Source organism: Hypanus sabinus, chromosome 8 (assembly GCF_030144855.1).
Source record: "Hypanus sabinus isolate sHypSab1 chromosome 8, sHypSab1.hap1, whole genome shotgun sequence".
NCBI classification, from domain to species: Eukaryota; Metazoa; Chordata; class Chondrichthyes; order Myliobatiformes; family Dasyatidae; genus Hypanus; species Hypanus sabinus.
In genome coordinates this window covers 149603329-149625553 of record NC_082713.1, presented here as the reverse complement: position 1 = coordinate 149625553, position 22225 = coordinate 149603329, and the positions used below count along the sequence as shown (strand labels likewise).

General features: G+C 40.3%; 1 protein-coding gene across 4 annotated transcripts in view; it reads right to left on the bottom strand.

Annotated features, from left to right (window-relative positions):
* The window catches only part of si:dkey-97m3.1 (fatty acyl-CoA reductase 1), a 162498-nt gene that overhangs the window by 129125 nt on the left and 11148 nt on the right, over positions 1-22225 (bottom strand). The window contains exon 1 of one of the 4 annotated variants that reach the window (XM_059978234.1): positions 4416-4595. The exons of the other annotated variants lie outside the window; for them this stretch is intronic. Within the exon in view, the coding sequence (XP_059834217.1) occupies positions 4416-4473 (58 nt within the window). The 5' untranslated portion in view covers positions 4474-4595. Of the gene's footprint in view, positions 1-4415; positions 4596-22225 lie in introns of those variants that run through there. 4 annotated transcript variants of the gene reach the window in all.

Below are 22225 nucleotides of genomic sequence, written 5' to 3'. Positions count from 1 at the left end.
ACTAACAGTGTGCAATTTTCTTTCATGGCAATAATTTCTGAAACTTCTACCCATTTATTTTCATGGATGTACAATTTATGGATGGTTCCTAGATAAGAATAATTAAATGCCTTTACTCATTAGATGGAAAAGTCTACTGATCTAGCAGTAGCTTGCTTCTAAGTACTTAGTGGCATAAGACAAGGAACTTGATATCATCAATAAGGGTCATATTGGTTTAGATCGCATGTAAGGTGCTGATGCCTGGTCACGCCATGCAGCTCTGATGTGTGATCAGAGGGGTTTGGATGCAAATTTTAGGAAAATTCTAAACCTCATTGATCAAACATAGAAACATAGAAAATAGGTGCAGGAGTAGGCCATTCGGCCCTTCGAGCCTGCACCGCCATTCAGTATGATCATGGCTGATCATCCAACTCAGAACCTGTACCTGCTTTCTCTCCATACCCCCGATCCCTTTAGCCACAAGGGCCATATTGAACTTCCTCTTAAGTATAGCCAATGAACCAGCCTCAACTGTTTCCTGTGGCAGAGAATTCCACAGATTCACCACCCTCTGTGTGAAGAAGTTTTTCCTTATCTCGGTCCTAAAAGGCTTCCCCTTTATCCTTAAACTGTGACCCCTCATTCTGGACTTCCCCAACATCGGAAACAATCTTCCTGCATCTAGCCTGTCCAATCCATTTAGAATTTTATACGTTTCAATAAGATCCCCCCTCAATCTTCTAATCAAACCTGAGCTACCCTTTCATTTCGCAATGATTGAAGTTTTTTTGAATGATACACTGCACCATCTCAACTTGTTGTTTAAAAACGCACAGGACCAACATTATTTTTAAAATCAAAAAAAAAAATCCCAGTGCATCTTAACATTCTTGCACGAGCCAACATTACCAAAACAAGATGAACTGCTAGTTGTTCTTTTTGTTGGTTCTTGCTTTTTTCTTGTTATTCTTGGCCTAGCTATTGAATTTTATAGCAGTGCCAAACTTGCCAACAGATCAATTTGCAAATATGTAGTTTTTTTCTGCATCCTTTTCAGGGAATGCCAAAGCACACTACAGTCAATGAAGTACAGTACATCAGAAGAAATGCAGCAGTCAATATATAATGGATGGCCACTAACAGCCAATATGATAAAGAACAAATAATCTGTTTTTAGTCACACCACTGAGGGACAAATGCTGACCAGGATTTCAGGGTTAACTAGTTGGCATTTCCTTCATATGCAAAGATTCAAAGTACATTTATTATCAAAAATGTATAAATTATGCATCTTGAGATTTGTTTGTTTATAGGCAGCTGCAAAACAAGAAACCCGAAGCACCTAATTAAAAAATGGAAAGACCTTAATCAGGGGAAAAATAAAAGAGGAGGAGAAAAAAAAACACCCACACACACCATGCAAACAATAAAAGCAAATGACAACATTCCAATCCAGATCGAGTCCTTAGATCTGCTTCCCCAGAGCAGCTGGAGTAGGCCCAAGCCTCGAGTTGAGTTCATCATATTAACGGGCCAAATAAAGGGCACAAAACACGCAGAAACTACAGGTGCCAGATCAGTTCACAGCCTCATCGCCACAGAGAAGAACGAACACTGCGGGAGAAATCAGCTCAACCCTCACATCCGGCCCAATCCTCTGGCTTTCCAGTGTATCTGGGCCAGCATTTAAATTGTCCAAGCACAAATACTGCCTTGCTCTAGGACCTGGATCCCAACCCAGCACAACCTAAAGCCATTATCAATCTCACTATATCAGCTCTGTTAAAATGGTATCATGGAATATTTTACATTTATCTTAAGACAACAGGCAGCATTTGACACATTACACAAAAGACTCCATCTAGAATTGTTATTGCTAGTAGCACATGACAGAAACACTTATATTTCTAGGGCATTTTACAGCATTCCAGAAATTCAGCCTAGGATTTCCCAACAGCTGTTGACTGCCATTCCTTGTATAATGCTCCAAGGGAAAGATAGATGTCTTAGTCAATTGTTCGGCACTTCCGGGGCAAGTAGATTTTACAACAGTGGAATGCAACCATGATATCTAAATTTTACCCTTTGCCCCCACTCCCAGAAGTGACCCTACCATAATGATACATTTCTTTGCCCTTTAACACTCCCAGCTACTGTCAGCCTTGGCTCAAACTCCAAAGATTACGATGAAAGCCCCACCCCACCCAGGACATTTAGATTGCCAAAACCACCTCTGCTCACTGGCCATTTGAGGAAGTTGGTATACCATTTCAAGCATCTGTGGAAACAGGACTTCCTCACACTGGACTGGAGCTCCATTTCAATTATACACACACAAGTGGGATCTATACTGGTTCAAATGGAAAAGTGCAAAGTAAACTAAATCTAATACTCATGCAATAATATGTAGTTCTACTGAAGTGATTCTAGAATTTTCCTTGGAAAAATATGACATACTATGAAAGCTTTTAATGGTTTGCTCAGTTTTTACTTTCCCCTTCTGTCAGGCAGGAAGTGAACTTAATGAGGAAATTGTGCACTTAAAAATTTAAAGAGTTCGATGCCAGGCAAACAGCAGGGCCAAGTTAAAAAAGGCGCCATATATCTCACATGGATGTAAAGCAACAGTAGTCTGGCTTTAGTAGAAAGTAGTAGTAGTAATAAGTGCATTAAGTTTAGAAACTGGTTCCTTTCTTAGTAGTTATTGCAAAGTGGTTGCTAGCTCTAACTAAGGGAGTTCCTATGGCTGTTTCCCCAGCCTACAATAATATTACAACTTCAGCACTTGCACAAATTGAATACCAGCATCTTACTCAAGGAAGCAAGAACCGGAGAACCACCTGTGCACGTTTGTTTGCCACACTTTTGACAGCTTTGAAAGCATTATCAGTGGAAATTCTGCTATCGAACCCTACAGGAAGTGTCCCTTGACCTGCTAGCTTCTAATCCATTTCAGCTTTGTGAACTGTTCTGACAAGGCTGGTAAAATTGCCCATTTTAATGCAAATACTCTGATTTTAATTCTAGAAGGGGCAGCCTACAGAAGAAAAAAAAGATATATGAATGGGAAAGATGATGAAAATGCATATTATTCGAAATTAAGAGATTAGGCAGCAGCAAGGTATGTCCAAATACCAAAAAAATCTTGATCAGGAGTTAAAATCTCTCATTTGAATCTTTTCTTTGTAGATTCACCTGAAGGTATTACTCTACATCTAATGCTCTTTAATAGAAATAACTTCAAACAAATAAAATTAAAATATTAAGTTTAAAAATGTGCAGAAATCTGGTGAAAAATCCCTAACAATGACAATGCTCAACCAAAGAAAGTTGCATACAAAGATCGAAGGATCACTATGTGCAGACTAACTTTACCAATATCAGTAGTAGTCCTGCGTCAGGACTGAAACATAAGGGGCTGCAGATGCTGCAACCTGGAACAGAAAAAATTTGTATGTAGACAGAATTCAATGGAGACAATAGAGATCTGGACTGTATCCAATCTTCATTGAAGGGTTCAACCCAAAACATCCACTGAGTTCTTCCAGCTGATTGCTGTTGCAGACCAGGGAACCCCTATCATGCATTAACAATGATTTAATCAAGTTGGGAGGCACTGAATTTGAATGGGCAGTGAACAAGAAAAAAAAATTAAAAATTGTTCTATGCAATGTGCAATGAAGATTTCGATAAAACTATACAATTAATATAGATGAGATATCATGGATAAACACTGAGGTAGTTTGGATCAATCTATAAAATTACTTGATCCATTAGTGGGTTGCCAATTAATAATTAATAGTTTGATGACCTTCTAAAAGTTCAACAAGAGTGATATGCCCATGTTATTTTACAGCAAGACGAGTTTGCCAGTATTCAAGTCTTTGTCAAACCACTGGGTTCTTTATACCAGCAAAGTCAGAACAAAGCAGTTTTAGAATTAGCAGTCCAAACGTTTGGATTTAAGCATTTTTTCCGAAGATGCAAAATCAAAGAGCATAAGAAAGGGAGACCATTCAGTCCATTGTGACATTCATGAAGCTACAAAATCCTGGAGAGAATACCACATTGTATTAACACTTTTTTTTAAAAAAACAAGATACCGCAGACGAATTAATCTTTATCAAGGCCCGACCACTTCTGAAGAATTTGACACCGACGTAAATGTAGCTATAAATGAAATAAATTTTTGAAAAAATGAATTGGCAATCAATGCAATAAGTAAAAATGGAAAAGTCACACTGCTTTTTGACTATTGAGGGATGGCTTATATTCCTCAAACACTGCAGCCAACAGAGTTAACGCCCACTTAAATGCTTTCAGTCAGGAATTTCAAGGTAAAACTTAAAAATGGGAGCAGTGCGAATAACGAGCCCTCATGGATCCTTGTCTAATATTTGGGAACATTGCTCTAAGCAGCGGGCACTTACCAGCGCTCGTCCTGGGACCTGAGCCGCAAGTGAACGCCGTGGAATGGCGCGGCGCCATGGAAACCGACACGCAGAGATGGACCGGGGCAGCGGTGGGTGGCGCGAAGCCGCCGCTTCCGCTCTGCTCGGCCGGCCGGACAGCGGGATGAGGCGGCGTGACTCCCGCTCGACGGACTCATTCTATCCCCGCACTCTCCCCTGCACGATACCCGAGTGAAACTGTTCACACTCCACCGTCAGACAACCCCCGCCCCTGACTTCTCTCCCACTCCCTCCCCTGAATCTCCGCCACACGGTGGTTTGGTTGGCAAATCTGTCACTTAACCTGGTCTAAGTAGCCTGCACCCTACCCCGCCACCGCCTTCCCCAACACCACTGACAAAGTTTGGATGAAGTTAGCAAGCCGATACAAGGCTTGGTCTCTAATGCAGGGGATTCCCATTTCTGCAGGGCGCTGTGACTTCGATATAACTGAAATATGTTTATTATTTTCGTTGGTAGGGAATTCAGCGGCCTTAACATTCTACCGCGTACATAATATTTTAATGACTCACCCTTCCTCCCGGGAGACTCTGATCTTAAGAGATTTCCAAAGTCCCAAAATCACGGCCCCTACCCGTCTGATCGGTTCTCTGACCACTTCCCCGATCTAACCCCCAAATTCCCTATAATTACTCTAAAACCCATGAAGAGTCAGGGTGCAGCAGGCATCATTCATTTTGCTACAGTGAGCCCACATGCAAAACTGCTGCACTGTTCCACAATTGGTGCCCAAACGAATAAAGTTCAGATGAATTTAGGCCAAAATTCTTTTTTATTAAATTTAAAAAAAATCGCATTCAGGTAAAAGTCGGCAAGATTGGAGGTGAGATAAATAATTCAATTATTTTTTATTGTTATATAAAGCAATCACAACACATTGTACAGTTCAAATGTAACATCAGTGGGCAGCAAAAGTGACCTTACCTAAATGGTACTTAGCAGTTAAAGTCTGGGATCAGCATTCAACACAACTCTTGTTGGGGGGGGGGGGGGGGCAGACTGTCCTGGGGTAGCCATTTCACACTGCTTTGGATGATGTACGAAACATAAATACAGCGTGGTTTGCAAAAATGTTCGTCAGATCCTCTAAACACACTTAACACTTCCTAAACCTATCTGACCTCAATTTAAACGTTTAGAGGACAAGCCTGCACAAAGCTCGCTCACAGCCACAACTGCTAAAATTCCAGTTCAGCAGCAAACTGACGAAAATACAGGTATACATGACTGTAAATGTTATTCCCCCCATAAGGGCACAAGTACTCAACTGTCACTTTTGCACGACCATGAAAACATATCAATATTGTCGCTCCAAGAGCAGAGACTAAGTGCTATTATCAGTGAGAAACTTTTAAAGTAACATCCACAGACAAAAAATTCAAAAAAAATTATTCAACCATGGAATCTTACCAATGTTTAAAGTCAGAAGAAAACTTAAGGTAAGAAAATTCATGCAGAGTACTTAAAAAGTGTGCAAGCCATCAGGAAAAAAATACTGGTTAAAAGTAACTATGAAATTAATTTATCAAAGTACAATACTTTACACATTGATTTAGAAAAGTTGGGATTGAAGCAAGGTCAGTGAGAACATACAGGACCATACCAGAATAATAATGAGCAGAAATAATAGATCATTGTTTCTATATTTATTAGGAAAACACAAGCTGACATTTGGTAATAAGAGCCATAAAAATAGGAAATGCATCCCCAATTAAACAAGGCCAATAACAGAAAAAATATACAGCTTTCCAACCAATTCTGTAATTTGACAGAGTTTCCCCCCCCCCCCCTTTTTGTATTCATGTTACATCAAGCACTTTGAGTCCATCCAGATACTCATGGGTTTAAAGAGGGTAATAATTCCAGACAAGAAAGGCACTCAGATCAAAACCACCCTGTCCAAGGAGGCCATGCCCTTATCTGCTCAGATCCACTATGTCAGTCAACAGAAGGGTGAGCCTGTTACCAGTTAACCCACCCTCTGGGACTGGAATTAATGACAATGTGATGCCACATTCTTCATCAATGGTTCCAGCAATCCTTTGATCATGTCCCACAGGCCATGGTCTGCATGGAATGTCCTCGAGATCACAGAGGTAAGGGAAATTGTGGATTGTTTTCAACAGTGTCCTGGACAGATTATAAAAGATCACTTAACCACCAGAATTTTGAAACATGCACCAAGCCCTGGCTTGACAGTAGACATGAAGGATAGGTAAGATCTTATTTGAATATTGCAATTAGGTCTAAACCTCCCAAAAATAATAATTAAAATAAAGAGTACAATAAAGATTCATCAAGTTGACTTTTTGTTTGGGGCAACTATCCAATGTAGAAAGGTTAAGCAGTTGAGGCCATTTCTCTAGACACAAGATCTCAATTCTCATGGGACTTAAAAGGTTAGATGCAAGGATAATGTGTCTCCAGAATAGGGTGTTTAGAACCAGGTTGGCCATTTAGCAGAGAGACAAGAAGAGATTTCTATGCCCAAAAAGTATAGTGAACCTTTGGTGTTCTTTATTTCAATAATTCTGAATTATCTATTTTATATCACATCACAACAGGAAAAGCTACAACTCCATCCCTTAAACGGTGAAGTTTAGGTGCACTAAAGGCTGCTGCATGTCGAGATAATTTTGCTTCTCATAAATTACTTCAAAAGCAAAAACAAAAGTTGCATTATTCTGAGAAAGGCAGTCAGTACTTTGGTTCGTTTGATTCCAAGTGGCCCGCCCAACAGTAACGAACACCAAGGAAGAATCAAAATGTAACTTGATTTTAATTCACACCTCATCTTACAAACAGGGAATGCTACACAGTTCCTACAGTATCCAGAGTACATTTAAGACTAACCTTGGAAAAGGACATTTCTTAACAAAAGACGGTGACTGCCAATGTGGACAGAAAGAGGTCATTTGACTCAGAGTCTGTGCCAAAATTTAACACAACGCCCTCATTTCCATTCCTACCCCAACAACTTTCCCTTCATTTTGAAATCACTGATCATCTCTATTTCCATCACCATGTCAGGAACCAAGTAGGGACTGTGTAAATTAGCTTATTATATGCCACCTGTATCTGTTGCCCATAAACTTAAATTTGTGACTCCGAGCTAAGGAAACATCTTTTTGTCCATCTTATCTAAATTTGCATTCCTTTGTCAAATCTCCCTTTTATTTCTTCTGCTTCATCAGATCAACTCAACTCTTTAGGTAAAATCCCATATTCCATGAAACATCCTTAAGCTCTCTCAAAGCTTTTGACAGCCTTCCAAAAGGATGGCAGCTCGAATTGGACATAATACTTTAATTGCAGAACTGAAGTTTTAGAGAGGTCTGACATAATATTCTGCAGACCAGTAGTGTGCCTCAGGGATCTGTTCTGGGACTCCTTCTCTATGATTTTTATAAATGACCTGGATGAGGAAGTGGAGGGATGGGTTAGTAAATTTGCTGATGACACAAAGGTTGGGGGTGTTGTGGATACTGTGGAGGGCTGTCAGAGGTTACAGCGGGACATTGATAGATTGCAAAACTGGGCTGAGAAGTGGCAGATGGAGTTCAACCCAGGTAAGTGAGAGGTGGTTCATTTTGGTAGGTCAAATATGATGGCATAATATAGTATTAATGGCAAGACTCTTGGCAGTGAGAAGGATCAGAGGGATTTTGGGGTCCGAGTCCATAGGACACTCAAAGCTGCTGCACAGGTTGACTCTATGGTTAAGGTGGCATACAATGCATTGGCTTTCATCAACCATGGAATTGAGTTTAAGAGCCAAGAGGTAATTTTCCAGGATTCTAGGACCCTGGTCAGACACCACTTGGAGTACTATGCTCAGTTCTGGTCACCTCACTACAGGAAGGATGTGGAAACCATAGAAAGGATGCAGCAGAGATTTACAAGGATGTTGCCTGGATTGGGGAGCATGCCTTATGAGAAAAGGTTGAGTGAGGAGGAGCAGAGGAGGCTGAGAGCCGACGTGATAGAGGTGTATAAAATGATGAGAGGCATTGATCATGTGGATAGTCAAAGGCTTTTTCCCATGGCTGAAATGGCTAACACAGGAGGGCACAGTTTTAGTGCTGGGGAGTAGGTACAAAGGAGATGTCAGGGGTAAGTTGTTGTTGTTGTTTGCTTTTTTAAAAAATTGCAGAGAGTGGTGAGTGCTGGCAACAGTGGTGGAGGCAGATACAATAGGGTCTTTTAAGAGACTCCTGGACAGGTACATAGAGCTTAGAAAAAAAGAGGGCTATGGGTAACCCTTGGTAATTTCTAAAGTATTGTAAGTACGTGTATGGCACAGCATTGTGGGCTGAAGGGCCTGCATTGTGCTGTAGGTTTTCCATGTTTCTACCTTTCGACATGAAACATAAGATTTCTTGTGTTTTGCTAATTACTCTCTTCGTATGCCCTGCCCCTTTCAAAAAAAAGCTATGTAAACAGGTTCCTCTGTTCATTTCCAGTCAAAACCGAGCTTTTAAGCCTATTTTGTTTCTCCACATCCACACTACCATAATGCATCACCTCACACTTGTAGGAATTAATTTCTACCTACTAATTGACTGCCTACCTTTGTCCTGCTGCAGCTAATTAACACCATTGCCATTATTTGCCATTACAAGCAAGTTGAAAATAATGGGAAAAGTTATAATTTTACTGTATTCGAGCATCAGGAATTCGAGCATCATTATTCAATACACTGGAGATTTCCACAGCAATAGATCTGTCCAGACTGCTGTAATAGGGCTTGACCAAAAAGTGATTATATGCCATAAAAGCAAAATATGGTCCGACTTCACTGGGTGCTTTTGAGACAACGTAGAATAATCACTGGAGATTACTCCTAGATCAGAATATCTTTAGGTAAATATGCAAGACACCAAGAACGCTCCAATCTGAAGTAAAAAAGATAAACTGTTGTAAGAAGTCGGCAGGCCAAGCAGCATCTATGGATGCAAAGGGATGGTGGACATTTCATCAAGACAGTGTGTGCCGGGAGAACAGCAGTATAAACGCAGCAAGAGGCAGGAGTTAGCAGAAATCAGGTGAGGTACCAGATGACGGACAGATGGAGTCAGGTGAGAGGGCAGTGAGGGGTGAGGTAGAGAGGTGAGGGTGAATAGATGGCTTTGTTGTCAAGTTTGCAGATGGTATGAAGATTGGTGGAGGGTCAGGTAGTGTTGAGGAAACAGGCAGGCCGCAGAAGGACTTAGATAGATTAGGAGAATGGGCAAAAAGTGGCAAATGAAATACAACATTGGAACATGCATGGTCATGCACATTGGTAGTAGAAATAAATGTGCAGACTATTTTCTAAATGCGGGGAAACTCCAAAATGAGATGCAAAGGGACTTGGGAGTCTTTGTGCAGAATACCCCAAAGATGAACTTTCAGGTAGAGTTGGTGGTGAGGAAGGCAAATGCAACGTTAGCATTCATTTCAAGAGGTCTAGAATACAAGAGCAGGGATGTGGTTTTGAGGCCTTATAAGGCACTAGTGAGACCTCTCCTTGAGTATTGTGAACAGTTTAGGGTTCTTCATCTAAGATGTGCTGGCATTGGAGAAGGTTCAGAGGAGGTTCACAAGAATGATTCCAGGAACGAAAGGGTTATCATACAAGAAATGTTTGAAGGCTCTGGATCTGTACTCGCTGGAATTTAGAAGGATGGGGTGGGGGGGGGGGGAACTCATTGAAACCTTTCAAATATTGAAAGGCCTAGACAGTAGATGTGCAAAGGATGTTTCCCATCGTGGGAGAGTCTAGGACAAGAGGGCACAGCCTCAGGATAGAGGGGAGTCCATTTGAAATAAAGATGTGGCAAAATTTCTTTGGCTAGAGGGTGACAAATTTGTGGAATTTGTTATCACAGGCAGCTGTGGAGGCCAGGTCATCGGGTGTATTTAAGGCAGAGTTTGATAGGTCCTTGATTAGACACAGCATCAAAGGTTACGGAGAGAAGGCCAAGGAGTGGGGCTGAGGAGGAAAGAAAAAAAAGCATCAGCCATGATCAAACGGTGGATAAGACTTGCCAAATGATCTAATACTGCTCCTTTGTCGTTTGGGGATAGAGGCTTGAAGATAAGTAGAACCAGGTAAGGGTGGGATGATGGACAGATAAAACCAGATAGGGGAGTAGATATGGAGAGTAAACTAAGAAAGAAGAGATGGGAAGGAGAAATAGAATCTAAGTGAACTGGTAGGTTTGGAAATACCATGATACGTTATCTGAAATTGCAAAATTTAAAATGTTTAATTTAATATGTTTTTACCATTAGAGCATAGGATACCCACAAGGAATATGAGTCACCATTCTACTTCTTAACCACATCACTGCAGTGGAGAAGGCAGAAGTCAAACAGTTCAGCATGGGAAAGGAAAGTGCGGCTGAATTTGCCCCTGTAACAGGCAAGATAGCTATTGCAGATAGAGCACAGAAACCATAAAACAGACACCCAGTGTTCACATGGCCTCTGATACATTGAGATACCAAGTTCAGGATTAAGCAGTAAAGAGGTTTGGATAGGTACATAGATGGGAAAGTATGAATGGCTATGGTCCAGGTCAATAGGACTAGGCAGAATAATAGTTCTGCACAGACTCGATGAAGGGCCTGTTTCTGTGCTGTAGTACTCTGTGACTATGACTCTATAATAAACAAGGTTGTAAGAGGTGCTCGAGAGACTCTGCTTCACCTGGAAAAATTTAGGCCCCCGGATGGCGGTGAGGAACGTGGTGTAGGGGCAAGTGCTGCACCTCTTGAACAGTTGGGTTTTAATTATAACACAACGTACCATGGATTCTGGTTAATTGGGACACATCAGGACCAGTTCATTTTGGCCCAATTAAACAACTGCCCCTATCAACCGAAGTTTTATGGAAATGGTAACAAAGATACAAAAAAGACAAACGGTGAGGAACAAATTACGTATTTAAGTGAAATACAGAACAAATTAGAATATGACCAAAACCACAACAGTACTAGAAAATGGTCTATTCAGCCCCTCTAGTCTGTGCCAAACTGTCAAGTCCCACTGACTCAGATTGGACCAGAGTCCTCCATACTCCTCCCCATCCATGTACCTATAGAAACTTCTAAATGTTGAAATCGAACCTGCATCCACTAATTCCGTTAGCAACTTGTTCCACACTCACCACCACCCTCTGAGTGGAGAGGCACCCCCTCAGGTTCCCAATAAATATTTCACTTTTAACCCTATATCTACTACCTCTAATTTCTACATCTGATTCATAGAAAGTGAAAGGAATTGAAAGGGAAATTGTTATGGATGAAATAATGTTCTTTCATGTGGATGGCAACAATAGTGGAAGGAAAATGGTTGGGTCCTTGTTCGAGAAAGATGATATCGTGTGCCGCATGACCTGAGGTCTCTCCTAATTAAAATGCACATTTTTCAGTCTTACGAAGAAGAAACAAGCTGCAAATTTCGCAAATTGTTAACTGGATAAGGAATAAGTACAGAGAAATATTAAAACTGTTCAATTAAAGGAATTATAATCAGACATCCGGCATACCTTTCAACCCACTATCCATTCTAACCATCAAACAGCCATTTACTCTAGTCCTCCATTAAGCAATTTTTTTTCAATTCTTCCCACATTCTCATCAGATTCCACCTTTCACCTATACTCCACAAGCATCTACAGTGGCCAATTAACCTACCGATCCACAGACCTTTGAGATACAGAAGAAAACTGGAACACCTGGAGGAAGAGAGTGTGTGTGTGTGTGTGTGTGTGTGTGTGTGTGTGTGTGTGTGTGTGTGTGTGTGTGTGTGTGTGTGTGTATATCTATATATATATATATAAATAATGCAATTCCAGCCGAAGTTTAAACCATGACATACTTTTGAAATGTTCAACACTTCCAGTGTAGTGGGGTGCACAGTTCTTGTTACAGTCTTATTACTTTAATTCGACTATTTGTCAATTGAAACATATCCTATATTTTAAAAAATGGGTTATACTTAATGTATCATCAGCACTACTGACACAATTTCTTGAATGACTAACCAAAGGAGCTCCAAGTGTAATGATTCGCAAGTATTTTGTTCCCTGTTTAGAGAATTGTTAATCAGATTTATTGGACACCTCCAAGAGAACCACAACCTTGATGAGGCTCGAGTGCCTCAAAAACCCAGAGAGCCATGTTGGCTGGAGTCAGGGGTTTATGCTTTTGTCCCTTGGTAGGGTCACCCATGCCAAACAGGTCAAAGAGTAGATGCCAGACTAAGAGTGGTATCACCAGTCCTCCAGGTTCAGCTCAAGGCCGACAACCCTGACTGGTAAACAAAACAGAAACAGAATCTTTCAACATCTGAGTGCAATGGTTTTCCTGAGTCTCCACCTGGGACCTGCCTGACTGACAGGAGTGAAAACCAAGCTGCCAACAGATGAAGGATGCCTGAACACTGCCAGAGATGGAGGGCCTTCATTGCTGCCCTAAATGCTAGCAGCACAACAGTCAGTACAGAGTTATATTACTCATTCCTTTTACCATGTACATGAGCACCAGTGCTCATTCTGCTAGTTATCATTTGGCCATTTACCAATGCATTAGACATTTGGAACGATGGGATGATCGGTTCAAAAGCTGTGGAATTTTGACAATGGTGAGAAATGAACCAGAAATTTGGCCACGTCAAACTGGAGGTTCAATTTTTCCAGGACCAAAACTGAAGATTTCACACATTTGAGGTGGCTCATCTACTATTGTTTAAGTAGTGGATGGAAAAGCTGAAGTGTTGGAGTTTAAGGATTTCCAGAAAAGTAAAGAAAAACTCTGGCTCAGAAGCACTGCACATCTTTTTTTCATTTCCACATTGGGATGAAACCACAAAACTCAGCCTTGGATTGAAAAGCGACCCATTTTACTTTATCCCTGTGTTTGCATTATTGAATAAGAAGAGAGAATAAAGATGCCTCTGGTGTCCCGAGCCAAGAGAAGATGGGGCACAATTTGTTAAGTGTGACCAGGAAGGATTCCTCACACAGTATGTAGACAGGCTTACTACTGAAAAGGCTGTCCTGGATCCAGTGCTAGGAAGTAAACTTGGTCAGGTGACAGAACAGTCGGTGGGTGAGCATTACGGAGACAGTAACCACAACTCCCTGGCCTTCACAGTAGCCTTGAACAGGGACGGTCTGACCGTATTTAATTGCAGGAAGGGGAATTATGATGCTATCAGGCTGGAACTTGAAAGCATAAAATTAGAAGATGTTCTCAGGGAAATGTTCTCTTGGGGCAGCACAACACATTACAGTACCGGTGACCCAGGTTCAATTCCTGCCACTGTCTGTAAGGAGCTTGTACGTTTTCCCAATGACTGCGTGGGTTTCCCCCTGCGAAGGAGGGATAACGGAAATGCTGTTCAGGGAGTACTTGCATGGAGTCCTGGATAGGTCTGTCCCATTGTGGATGGGAAAGAATGGTGGGGTTTACTATGGTTTACAAGCAGCAGCAGCAACCAAGGTCTGAAAGAGCTCTGCAGAGTTACAAGGTAGCCAGGAAGGAACTAAAGAATGAATTATGGAGAACTTGAAAAGGCCATAAGGCACTCTGTGAGTAAGATCAAGGAAAGCCCCAAAGCGTTTTACACAAATGTGAAGAGGAGGATGACTAGTGTGAGGGTAGGAATGATCGCGGATAAAAGAGGAAGCACCTGCCTTAAGTCAGAGGTGGCAGGGGAGGTCCGTAATGAATACTTTGCTTCAGTATTCCCCAGACCTTGACTGATATGTGGACAGTGTAAAATAGGCAGATACGCTGGTACATGTCGAGGTTAAGAAAGAGGACGTGCTGGATCTCTTGAAAGTTCATCAGAATAGTTAAGTCCCTGGAGCCAGATGGGATATACCTGAGGTTACTATGAGAGGAGAGAGAAGAGATTGCTGCACCTTGGCAGTGATCTTTGCATCCTCACTGGTCACTAGAGTAGACTGAAGGGTGGCAAATGTTATTCCTTTGCTGAAGGATTATCAAAAAAGTGAGTCCACATCAGCAGTAGGAAACTATTGGAGAGGATTCTTCGACACAGGATTTACAAGCACTGGAAAAAACACCATCTGATTAGGAATAGTCAGCATAACTTTGGAGGGCAGATTGTGCTTCACAAGCCTAATGAAATTGTTCAAGGAAGTGACAAACAAATTGCTGAAGGTAGAACAATGCATCCATATGAACTTGAGTAAGGTATTTGACAAGATTCTCCGGGATAGGCTTACTTAGAAAGTCAAGAGGCATGTGATCCAGGGAAACTTGACTGACTGGGTTCAGAACTGGCTTGCTCACAGAAGATAGCATGTAGCAGTGGGTGAAATGTTTTCTGCCTGGAAGTCAGTCACTAGCGGTGTTCCACAGGGATCCATCTGGGACCCCTGCTCTTGATAAAACTCTGGTTAAACCAAACTGGAATATTGTGTTCAGTTCAAGTCCCCTCACAAGATGTGGAGGCCTTAAAGAGGGTGCAGAAAAGATTTACCAGGATTCTGTCTGGATTAGCAAGCAGGTCTTAGGATAGGGTGAGCAAGCTAGGGTTTCTCTCTTTGGAGTGAGGAGGATGAGAGGTGATTTGACAAAAGGGATAGATAGATAGATAGATAGATAGATAGATAGATAGATAGATAGATAGATAGATAGATAGATAGATAGATAGATAGATAGATAGATAGATAGATAGATAGATAGATAGATAGATAGATAGATAGATAGATAGATAGATAGATAGATAGATAGATAGATAGATAGATAGATAGATAGATAGATAGATAGATAGATAGATAGATAGATAGATAGATAGATAGATAGATAGATAGATAGATAGATAGATAGATAGATAGATAGATAGATAGATAGATAGATAGATAGATAGATAGATAGATAGATAGATAGATAGATAGATAGATAGATAGATAGATAGATAGATAGATAGATAGATAGAGCACCTTTTGCCCAGGTTGAAAAACAAGCCATAATTTAAGGTGATTCGAGGAAGTATTGGGGGGGGGGGGGGGAAGAGAAAGATGGAAAGAATGTCACAGTTACCTTTCTCTTAAAAAAAATAAACAGAGTGATGGGTGCCTGGAATGTGCTGCTAGAGTCAGATACATTAGGGATGGTTAAGAGGCTCTTAGAAAGAAAAATGGAGGTAATGTGGGAGGGAAGGGTTAGATTGATCTCACAGCAAGTTAAAAAGTTGGCACAACATCTTGAACTGAAGGGCCTGCACGGTTCTGAATGCTCCAACCATGCTGCAATCACTTGCTGCTTTCAATTTGAGTCAATTCTAGACTTGGTTGATACAAATGAAATTCTCTGGCTAGCAGGATGGAAGATTTGAGATGGCAGTTTACCTCTTAATTCCCTGGAAGCACACTGAGTGGCCACTTTATTAGGTACTCCCATACACCTGCCTGTTAATGCAATTATCTAATTAGACAATCCTGTGGCAGCAACTCAGTGCATAAAAACATGCAGACACAGTAAAGTGGTTCAGTTGCTGTTCAGACCAAACAACAGAATGAGGAAGAAATGTGATCTGTGACTTGAACCGTGGAATGATTGTTGGAGCTGGATGGAGTGGTTTGAGTATCTCAGAAACTGCTGATCTCCTGGGATTTTCTAGGAGTTTTACAGATAACAGTGCAAGAAACAAAAAGAAAACATCCAGCAGTTCTGTGGGTGAAGTTACCTTGTTAATGAGAGAGGTCAGAAGAGAATGGCCAGACTGGTTCAAGCTGACAATAGTTCCTACTACACCATTACAACAGCGATGTGCAGATCAGCATCTCTGAATGCAGAATGTGTTGAATGCTGAAGCGGATGGGCTACTGCAGAAGACAACACCAAGTTCCATTCCCATATACCCAATAAAGTGACCACTAAGTGCAAGTCATGGTGGGTCCAAAGCACTGCAGAGCACATCAATCTGGAGTTTAAAAAAATATCAGAAAGAAACCATCGTCCAGAATAAACACCTTAACCTCACATCCAGAAGTACGTCCTTCTAGAGTGACACAAAGCACAAAAGACACTAAACTGGATCCAATGAGATCGCTCATTGCACATGTTAGGAACCCTGCAGTGTATGAATATGATAATCTGATTAAACTGTAGATTGCATAACATCATTAAGCTTTGTGTAAATTTGACTGACATTATAAATTTAATTCACTTCTCAGCAGCATTATACTCATGAAATAGCAAACTGAAATTACATTCGTGAAACAACTCACTCTGCTTCAAGTCATGTAAAAAAACTGCATTGGTTTGAGATCTTTGGAATTATTTCAAAATGTAACTACTTTTAGAGCCTAATAGTAGACTGTTGAAATCAAAGCTGCTGAAATATTAACAACCACAGATATGCAGATGATACCACTCTAATGGCTAAGGATCTGAGGAAGCTTCTAATCAAAGTGAAAGAAGAAAGTGCAAAAGCTGGCTTGTTCCTCAATATTAAGAAAACCAAGATTATGTCAATAGCCCTATTAACTCCGAGGTAATTAATGGAAAGGAAGTGGAAGCAGTGATGGATTTTGCCTTCCTCGGTTCAAAGATTTCAATAGATGGTAACTGCAGCCACAAAATTAAACAGCAGCTTACTTCTGGGGAGGAGCGCAACGGCATATTTAGATAAAATATTGAAGAGTAGAGACATAACATTGTCCACAAAGACCCTTATAGTCAAGGCTATGGCATCTCCAGTTGCGATGTATGGCTGTGAGAGCTGGACTATTAGTAAGGCTGAACACAAAAGAATCAACGCCTCTGAACTTGGGATGCTTTAGGTAAGTGTCAAGGGTTCAATGGACAGCAAGAAGATCCAACAAGTCAATACTAGAAGAAATACAGCCAGACTGCTCACTAGGAGGCTTGATTTTGAGACAAAACCTCAAATATTTTAGCCACATCATGAGAAGACAGGATTCCTTGGAGAAGACTCATGTTGGGTAAAAGGGACAGAGGTTACGATGGATAGATAATATCACTCAGACAATGTGCATGACCTTGGGGGATCTTAGAGAGGCAGTTTCCAACAAGGCTTGATGTGCATGAGGTCATGGAGAGTCAGACTCCACTTAACGACTGAACCACAACAAATTAGACAGAGCAATATTATACAATACACTCTGCTGAATTTATACTTGCCCGGTGAAAGTCAGTTTGAGATTAATGCAATGATTTTATGCATGTAATTTTGCCAGATACATAAGTCACTGCCTTTTCACTCTGGGGCCCCATATCTGATAATGATGTCAAGTACTGTATTGTCTGTGAGAAATCTGAAAGTACTCAATGTGACTGCATAGATTTCTGCTGGAGGCTCTAATTTTCTCCCATATCCCAAAGACAAGACCGCAGGTTAATTGGCTTATTGTAGGTGAATGGCAAAATAATCAAAGGGGAGTTTATTTTATTTAGATATACAGCACAGAACAAGTCCTTCCAGTCCACTGAGTCATGCCAGCCAGAAACTTAAACCTAGCCTAATCACGGACCAATTTATGACTAATTAACCTACAACCTGCTATGTCTTTGCACTATAGGAGGAAACCAGAGCAACCAGAGGAAATCCACGTGCATCATGGGAAGGACGTCAAACCTTCTTTCAGAGGACACCAGAATTGATCTCCCATGTGCTGAGCTGTATTAGTGTCGTGCCAACCTCTATGCTAATATAGCGCCCGGGAGTTGAAAGCCATGGGTGAGTGATGGGGAATGGAACTGATGATATTGTGCTGCTGGTAGCCAGCATGGATTCCAAAAGTGCCACATTTGTACAACACAAATGTGTTTTACGAGTAGATAAGACTTTCATTCACTTGCCCAAGCACATGGCTTTATACTTGTATTTTAAAATTTAGTGATCAAAGATACAGTGATGTTAAACACTTAAATTATAAAGCCACTGTTAGATAAAAATAATTTTCATTGCTAACAGCAATATGATATTGAAATAGAAACAGGCAAGTTATATTTAACAATAATGTAACAAAGAATCCTTTCTCAGACTAATCAAATATATTAATGGGACAATTTCATTTTGTAATTATGGCAACATACTCTCATGTTAGATTTCCCTAGCTGATCTTTTACCATACTTGCTGAATAACATGATGGAAATAAGCATAAATACTGTATCAAACTACCAATCTGTAATTTGAATATAGATCTACTTTTGTTTTCCCTACACAAGTACCATGGTTACATTGTAATATATCGTAGTCAAACACTCCAATGACTGGAATTCTATCTCACACAAGATGAAAATGCTGTGGTTATCAAAGGTCAATCAACCGTGGGGGCAATATAGTAACGTTGCTTTACAGCTCAAATGATTGGGTTTCAATTCCCGCTGCTATTTGTAAGGCGTTTGTGCCGTAATCACATGGGTTTCTTCCACGTGCCCAGTTTCCTTCCACATTCCACAGACCACAAGTTTAAGGTTAGTGATTACAGCAATGCCGGAATGTGGCAACACTTGCGAGGTGATTTGTTTTCACACATTTCACTAGGTTTCCATGTACATGTGACAAATAGAGCTAATCTTTAACCTTTAAAACAAAACCCAACACCAGGACATCAACACAGGAGTTCAAAGTAGTACTCTAGGCATAATTGTTTCATCATCAGGTCAGTATTAGGGACACTCACTGATGAGTAATCAGCAGTTAATTCAATGTATAACACTTCAGCAAATGAAACAGCCCACAACACGTACTACAGCAAATCAGACAACATTCAGCCAATGGCTGATAAGTGGCAAGTATCATTTGTGCAACTACTAAGCAATCATCATTTCCAATAAAAGAGGAAGTCTCCAACCATTTGTTCTTGAAATTCAATGGCATCATCATTGAGCACCTCCCAACACCCTCAAATCTATATCCAGGGTAGGAGGCAGAAGCTAGTAGGGGGAGGGGAAGGTCCACTATTCACCAATAAATCAATTAAATCAGCTACAAAAGCAGTAATTACATGAATAAGCCAGAATCTGGATATCTGTAGAGAGCGACTTATTTCCTGGCATTCAAACGCTTTTATTCCATCTACTAAACAGCTCATAACGCTGAAAGAGAAGCAAACAAATTCTGTTCCTTTAACAGAGTGATCTCAGGTTGTTCGAGGTGCAACCTGGAATTCCCTACCCAGGAGTACAGTGAAAACAGTTTAAGGTTAACAGCGTCCAGGCTGAACAAGCCCATTTGACTGGCACTCTAACCACCACAAAACATCCATTCCACTGTCACAAAAGGCTACTGTGACAGCACCTCCCAAAGTCTTCAATCAAGGAGGTTCACAGAACAGCTCAACAATGGTTTCTTAGCAGGTATTAATGATAGACAGGCACGTACAGATCCATAAAAAAAATCAATTGTAGGAAAAATCACAACCAGCATGACTGCCTTGTCCAACTTTCTAAATATGAACCAGTCATTTGACTGGAAAATGTAAACACATCCATCCACTATAACTTTAAGGTTTTAACAGGAAGGATGGGGAGATCATGTATTCACATAGAGTCATACTTGTGCCATCTCCTGTACTGCACTAATTTATGGTTATTCAAATAAAATGTCATAAATTATTTACCTCAATACTTCAGAAAGGGTGATCTGGTTTTGCAAGATATTTATGGGAAACTGCACTACTATGGCCAGGCAAACTGCTGGGGTGAAGCCAACGACCAATGTACAACTGCTCTCACTGCCATTGTCCTTTAGTTATAGTGAACAATCAAACGATACATTCACAGAACAGCTCAAAGTTCTTTTTAAACTGGCAAAACAGAAAGGAATTAGCCATGCATTAGATTTATATCTGTTGCAAAGAATGGTTATAAATGATCCCTAATACAACTTGATTATTGGCAAAACTGAAGGCAATAGCTCCAACTATTAAACATTACAGTACAAATTGTGGTCATACTCTTACTGTGAAGCAAATTACTTTGAGCATTTACGTTGTTTGTGGCCATCAAGATTGGAATCATGTGTGAATGAATGCAAGTTAGTGAGGTACACACCCAAATGCGCTGGTTTTAAAATTTTAAGAGCTATTGCTATAATTTTTTTTAAATTGAGAAAAGACAAATTATCCAGTCTGGCACAGTTACAGAGTTATACTAACATCAAGGCACCAAGAGGTATTAAACCAGAGACAAGTTGAAAACAAACATTTCCACTTGAGTTTGGAAATTCAACTTGCATCTGTCAGACTCAGTAACTCCTCCAACAAAATCTCCCAGGCAAGTTATAACAGTCACTGCTAAAAAAAAGTTAACAAGGTATCTTATGTATGAATAAGGAAACTAGCTGAAGGAGCTCTCAGATAAGATAGATCCATAATCAGGACAAAGTTGTGGCTTGATGCCAGTGACAGTTACAAATAGTTATTTCTCTTGTTCTATTAAATGGAAGAGACTTTGAGCTTGAGAGATGCTGTTGAAGTCCTCTTGGTAAGTTGCAGCGCTACAATTTGTGGTTGCATACACATCTTTGTTGGTAAACAGCTGAGAGGGAATGGCAGAATGCAAGTGGGAATGGCAGAATGCAAGTAGCAGCTTTGTCCAGAATAACATTAAGCTTTGATTATTTTTGAAGCAGCATTCATCCAGGTGAACAAAGAATGCTCCATTACTCCCCTGCATATAGAAAGCAGAAAGGACATACAATGTCAATGCTCATCAAGGAATGGCAAATTGATTTACTTGCTGAGTATCGTCAGTGCTGGCGTACGGCATGAACGTTACTTGCTATTTATCAGTGTAAACCTGATTGTTATCCATGTTGCATTGTGTATCATGCCCAACAGAGTGAACAGAGGTCATTGATAAAACTGAAAGTGGTCAATTGTTCCTAAAACAGCTTCACAGAGCTCCTGGAATGATGTCTTGATGCCAAGATAATCGGCTCTCCATAGCTGCAAATATTATTTTTGTGCTCCACAGCTTTCCAATCAAAAAGTGTGCTCCTCTAGATTGAGAATAACTTCAACTTTAGCATAAGTCCTTAATACTGTTTTACTATTCTATTATTAAATTTTTCATTTTAAACCTTTTTTATTAATTATTATTGAAGATTAACAAAAAAAGATACATTGTCAATATGTCATTATGCACAATAAAGAAATTAGCAAATAATTAACAAAGCTAAGCAATATATCAATAATAAGAAGAAAAAATAAAGTGTTAAAGTGTTAAGAATTTTTTTTTAAATAAAAAGGGGAAAGAAAACCTCTACTAACTTAAAAAAAAACAAAAACAAAAAAACTCATTGGGAGCACAACCCCGGAGCTATACATCATACAAGCTTCCAAAAAAAAACATCAATCCGCCAACTCAAATCCACTTAAAGAAAAATCGGAAGGAAAGCATATTAATTAGCTCAAATCAGATGATAGTAGAGGGCGAATGAACCCCCCATTCCTATTATTAAATTAGAGCAGTAGGAGCTGCAAGGCCCTTCAAATCTGCCCCATCAATTAATATAATGACTGATTTATCAGGTCCTCAACCCCTCTTAGGTACCATTTCTTCATACCCTCTATTCCTTGATCTGTCAACTATTTATCTACCTTCACTTTAAATACTTCTAAGTATCCAGCTTTCACCAATAACCAGGCAAATAACTCCAGAAATACACCAACCTCTGCAAGAATTAAATACTCGTTTAAAATGATCAGTGCATTACCTTTTAGACATTCCCTTTTGTACAAGGCTCTCCCACTAGTGAAAACACCCCCAGA